We start from the raw sequence: 6,000 nt of genomic DNA, 5'->3' as shown, positions 1-6,000 counted from the left end.
TATTTAAACGCACATACTCACGAGCAGACGTACTATTATAGACAGAATCTGTCAGCTGAGGATAAGTTCACTGGGAGCTGCATTTCCTCAGAAAACTCACTGACTCTCTCTCAGTCAGCGGTCAATATTTTCCACTCAATATTTCCCTGAATGTTTTAAAGAACTCAAGCATGAAAAGGTCTCAGGATTGTTGTGGGTCCATGCAAACCTTTAAGTGAAATACAATTTCAAAAGCAGAGACAAAAAAGAAAAAGGAAGCATCTGTGACAGTAAATAAAGATGATGTTTATTCATTTTTGCAAAGAATCTCAGCTCATGCAAGGATACAGCTCTTGTAAACAAAATCACTTGAAAATATGTTATAAATGTGCACACATTTCTTATTTTCTTGGTGTCAAAATCTGGAATGTAAAATATGCAAAAGTCATATTACAGATGTTCCGTAAATAGCCATCACCTAAAACGTCCCCTCTCTTGTTTCCCACATTAGCCTATTGCCTGGCCACACTGCATTAAGAGCCACACTTGTTCAAAGCCAGAAATCCATGTATTGTGTGAGTGCATGACCACTCAGGTCAGATCACAAAGCATCAAAGTGGCCACTGTGGGGCTTAGATTCTTCTCCAACACAATCATGGACAGTTCCAGTCGAGCATTTGCACACAGAATCAGGCCCGGCAAAGACTTCAAAGTACAAAGAGATGGGTTTTTTTTTAAGACATTTGTGAGATATGTACAACAACATTAAGACAAAGATACAAACAACAGTAACAGGTTTTTGTCCTTGTGGTAGCACAATGTGGAACATCTAACCTGGAAACAAAACTTACGAGTGTCAGAATTTAAACATCCCTGTAACTTGCAGTGAAGCCAGAGGTGGATGCACTTGGTACTGTGCTGCTCTCAGTTTCTCAGTTAAGCTGTTGAACATTGTGAGAGTCAGGGCTACAGAATGGAGCTAGAGCGTAAGCAGTATGAAGACAGACATCAGCCCGACTGCTCAAAACACCTCAACTGCCTCCTTTCTACTTGGAGCAGTGCACCCTCTCAAATGATTGAGCTCCTCATCCCAACTAACTTATTAATCTCCATTCATGAATACATTACAGAGGCACATTCATTCCCAAACTGGAGCTGGACATCCTCCACCTTTTCCAGCTGAGAACCATTGCATCCATCTTTGAAGGTGCCAATATTTATCCCAGCCAATTTGCAATCAGCTGCAAACTGTTGAAACAATATAATACATGAAATGTTAAAACTGAGAAATCTGTTTTTTGTTTTGTTTTTTTAAATTACAAGCTCCTTTTAAATTTGATACCAGCAATGAATTATAAATAAGCTGAGAAAGGGCCATGTTTGTTACTAGGTTGCATTACCTCTTCTTCTTTGATCAGTGCACAGTTTATGGGAGCTGGCATGGCTAGTAGCTGTATATGTAAATTTTACTTCATAGAAATTCCAAATAATCCAAAACTCTTGTTAAAAAAAAATCATTGTTTGATTTAAAATCCACTGTGATAGTGTACAGAGGCAAAACTACAAGAAGTACTCATGGACATAAAGTGCTTTTAAAAAAGGTTCTCAGTTTCAACATTTGATGCTGTTTTTGCGCTCTTCTACATTTTGTTTTTAATTTCCATTTCACACTGTGTGCAAAGGTTTCAGATGATTTGTGTACTCAAACATACAGTGAATCATGGAAACTATGGATGGTGCACCTCCCAACTCCACAAAAATGTTTTGTTATAATGATCCCTGCAGGAACAAGTGGACCCAAATTATGGCAGAAATATACTCCTATGAACAAATATATTCAGCTTCCAGTTAGAACTGACTGAGTTTGGCCTTCTGCGTTAGTGATACCATGCTCTACATTTCTGTACCCCTAAACATCATGACAAGTGAGAAAAATCCAGTTACCTTTCTTAACTGTAGCAGTACTTCCAGCTATAGAAACTGCCTGAGATTTAACGACAGTTGTTTGCTCAATGTCCAGTAAAAAGCAGTAACTTCTAATCTTTATTTAACTCCATCTTAAAACCCCTAATGTGTAATTTTTCAGATTGTAGACTCCTAGTGGTCAGCCCTGCTCACTTTATAAAGCTTAATTTAATCATCAGTCAGTTAATTGACTGATTCATTTGATGCCTCATACAGCAATCAGCCACTGCATTGAAACCACTACTGGGTGAAGTGAACGACACTGACCATCATGTTATGAAGAAATGTTGGATTTCTGGCATCATTACTGTAATAGACCAAACACATGAGAGGTGCTCAAAGTACTTCTCCAATCTGAAACCCGTTGAACACCGCCAACTCCCAGATGCCACAGGTCTTTCCTGGAGCTCCTCCTGAGCTCTTCTGTGTCACTTTGGTGGCACAGGCAGAAGTGACACAATATTGGGAAAATGGTTTTAATGTTATGGCTAATTGGTGCATGATAAACATGGCTGTGGCAAGTTGTGCAGGCATTTGAAGTGGAAATGTGGAAACACAAAATTTAGCCTAGGGTGTGGCAGCGCAGTGTGCTGTAACTATACACTGACAAACATGACAAACCAACTACTAGTTCAAATCATGGTAGTGCAAATCTGGTGGATGTATGTATGCATGTAACTTTAAGTCTGCTGAAACATTACGGATCAAGCTGCATGACACTTATACCCATCATCCATGCTAACATGGCTAAAAACACACTAGTTGACCCATATCGCACCAGTTTCCACCAGGATAATCTCATTCTTCAGCAGTGTTTTATCATCAGACGATTAAAAGGAGGAAGAAAAAAAAAAGGACGTGAGTGAATTTCGCCGCTTCATCATGTTCTTCCAGTTAGTTTAACCCATGTGTCTGGAATGTGGAGTTGTAGATTAAACATAAGAGGGAGGGGGTAGTCGGCTGAGCAAAAAGACACCAGACGATTTAGCAGGAAACAAAGATGGATGAGAGTAAGGAAGGTGGAGGTAGAAATGACAGGGATGGGAGAGAGCTATGAATAGACAAGCGAGTAGCAGAGATGATCGTAATGAGGCTGCCTTTTCAGAAGAATGTAGTCCCTCCTTCCTCGTGCCTTTCTTGCATTTTATGACTCTGGCTAAGTTTTTTGTGTTTTTCTCACAAAAATAGAAGAGCCAGCATAGAAGAGGCCCTCTATATAATATTTGACTAAGCGTGTCAGTAGATTTAAAAATATAGATATACAATATCATGCTGCAAATATTCCAGATCCCATTACAAACATTTAATAGATTGTTTTTTTGTTTGTTTTTTTCTGAAACAGGCACAGTAGTGTTATTCTGGGTAGGAATGCTAGAAAACATCAAAAGACAACAAAAAAGAAACGCGAGAGCTTGCTCTGACACGCTGCAGCCATGTGGTGGTGCTGTGCTGACAGGCGCCGTGCAAGAAAGAAAAACGCATTTTAATCTGAAGATGAAAACTCAAATAATCAAATCTGTTTAAAATAAATTTTTGTGCATTATAAAAATCAAAAAGAAATTAGGCAAGGAAAACGAGCACCCTCTGCTTTACACAAAGTCAGTAGTACTGGGAGCATCCCTGAGGAGTTCAAGGAACGCCAGAGTGATTGGAAAAGAGCCAGAGCAGCAGAGTTGTGAGTCCAGCGCAGTAGTTTGAAGTAAGGCCTCGGGTTTTTTTTCTTTTTGTATTGGCAAAAGTTTAAAAAAAAAAAAAAGAAAGAAAAGAGAGAGAGAGGAACATATACATCTGTAACTTACACCTAGCTTGAAAAAAATCTTATGTGCAAAATGTAAATCTTACAAATATGGAGAGTGAGTTTGTTTGTTTTTGTAGATCACTGAACAAGGATTGTGCTTGAGGTGGGTGGATTTCTCCACCCTCTCTCCCTCCATTTGACCATCCATACATCGCTGCCCTCCTGCTCTCCTGTTGATCGACGGGCAGGCCAGCAGCTGACCCCGAGGACTGCCGTTGATTAGATCAAGGAGTTTCACGTCGAGTGGATGGTTCGCTTTAGCTTCTCGATCTCCATCTGTGAAGAAAAAATAAACTTCTTACAGTTGGTGTGTAGGGTGGGGATGCATGGAGCTACACTGTGTCCAATGAAGTAGCTGTTTGGCTATGCAGAGAGAGGAACAACGGAACAACACTGTGCACACCTCTCCAACGAGGCCAAAAACATGTTATCAAGGCTACAAATGTAGCACAATGTTTGTACTGTTGGAGAAAGAGGCAGTAAAAAAAAAAAAAATCCTCAAAAGAAAGTGTAAATTATAAAACACAGATTTATATGCAGGGTCATCTGATTTCAAATTGGTTCAATTCCACAGCCGTTTACCAGGAACACTCCTTACTGTTAGAGCAGATTTGTAACTTTCACAATGATTTCTCCCATTTTATGGCTCATGCTCTGCAGGACATGACATGCCGCGAATGAGCCAATGCCAGAGACCTCCAGAGGTCACGCAGAGTGCAGGTATTCAAAATAACTTCAAATTAAGTGATTGGTCATAATGTTTTGCCCCATATCACACTGAAAAGGCGCTGCAGCCATATTCGATTTGCCAGAGTAGATTGAGCTTGTGAGTCAGTTATTGTCATTATCCCTCTGTGAGGTACAGTGGCATCCTGCTGTGGGGCTTTTCCACTGGTGGGGATTAGGAGAATTGAATGACAATGAAAGCACAAGCCGGAGGAAAACCTGAGCGGCACGGCCAACGTCTTTGACGAGGATGAGGAAGCTGAGGTGGAAGCTGAAGTTAACTGCAGGGGGGCTTAAACTAATCTGCAGTTATGTTTCTCTGTATGCGAGTCTGACCCTGCGTGGGGCTCTCTGCGGGGGACCCCTCCTCCTGTGATCCAATTTATATTGGTGCCCTGTTGAAGACAGAAAGGTCGGCCGGGCAGAGTGGACCAACCTTCAATCTCTCAGTTTAACATGAGCAGCACATGGACGCTGAATGTGTTCTCAACAGTCAGGGAGTGTAGTTAGCCTAGAGGCGTATCCTCGGTCATCAGTTTTCTTTCTTTAATTTTAAGTGAATGATTTAAATATTCATTCTTGACGTTCTGCACAGAACTTGATTTTTAAGAAAGAAAAAAAAGGATCCATCAGGTAGCTGCTCACCTGGTGAAACATCAGCCTGAAATTTATAACGAAACCAGCTAACAGAAAAACCCTCTCTACTAATGTCTCTCTCACAGACATCATGCTCAGAGAGCCTGTCTGTTTAAGGCAGAATTCCTGACAGGATCGGGGAAAAACCCAGAATTCCTGTGGTGTTTAATTCCACAATATGTGGGATTAAACACCACAGATGTTATACTACAGTTCTCTTTTCACCTCCAAAACCCTGGATCCCACAGTTCCTACGATGCAACTTAAACATGTTCGCTGAATAACCGCCCTGTTTTAACGATAAACATTGTCCATTGTAGGTGCTTTTTGTCATTAGCACAGGAAAAAAAAAGGCCCAAATAATGCTGATCCATCCCAAACTCCTTTACTTTCATTATCTGAAGCTCAAACTGGAGCTGAGAAGAATCATAAACACAACTCTGAATAATCTGAGCTTAGAGTTAGCAAACACATTGCACAACACTCATGCTTTTATGAGCTGATGGGACAACTCAGGACAGACAGTAACCGTTATGTGTATAGCTGGTGCAGTGTGTCCCTTAAGGGCTTAATGTGTTATTAAACAGTTACATTTCTTTACATGTGTAAAGGGAAAAAACCGAAGGCTTCATGTGTGCATGATGCTGTGGGGATGAAATCTTTAAAACTCGTAAATGCAGCCAGTTTTTTTTTTTTTTTTTATTATTGTTTTGATTTTCATTAACGTGTGAGTGTTGACCAGGAAGGAAGAGGAAATAATCTGCTGCTGGTAATAAACTAAGGACACTCAACACATGCCAACGCATAGACTGCGAAATGAAACAATGCTGTTTTTGCACTTTCAACCCTGAGGCAGTATGTGCTTTGAGCAAAAATATTCAATTGGTACTGATGTC

At 40.4% G+C, this 6,000-nt stretch overlaps 1 protein-coding gene across 3 annotated transcripts in view; it reads right to left on the bottom strand.

Annotated features, from left to right (window-relative positions):
• Window positions 1-264: 264 nt before the first annotated feature.
• The window catches only part of cd2ap (CD2-associated protein), a 107,337-nt gene continuing 101,601 nt past the window's right edge, over window positions 265-6,000 (bottom strand). For all 3 annotated transcript variants that reach the window (XM_082505325.1, XM_082505324.1, XM_082505326.1), the window contains one exon: window positions 265-4,018. In XM_082505325.1, coding sequence (XP_082361451.1) covers window positions 3,977-4,018 — 42 coding nt within the window. In that variant the 3' untranslated portion in view covers window positions 265-3,976. The remainder of the gene's footprint in view (window positions 4,019-6,000) is intronic.

Source organism: Aulonocara stuartgranti (genome assembly GCF_965226115.1).
Source record: "Aulonocara stuartgranti genome assembly, chromosome: 15".
NCBI lineage: Eukaryota > Metazoa > Chordata > Actinopteri > Cichliformes > Cichlidae > Aulonocara > Aulonocara stuartgranti.
Note: the sequence above shows the minus strand (reverse complement) of the source record. Positions and strands in the feature narration are given on the sequence as shown.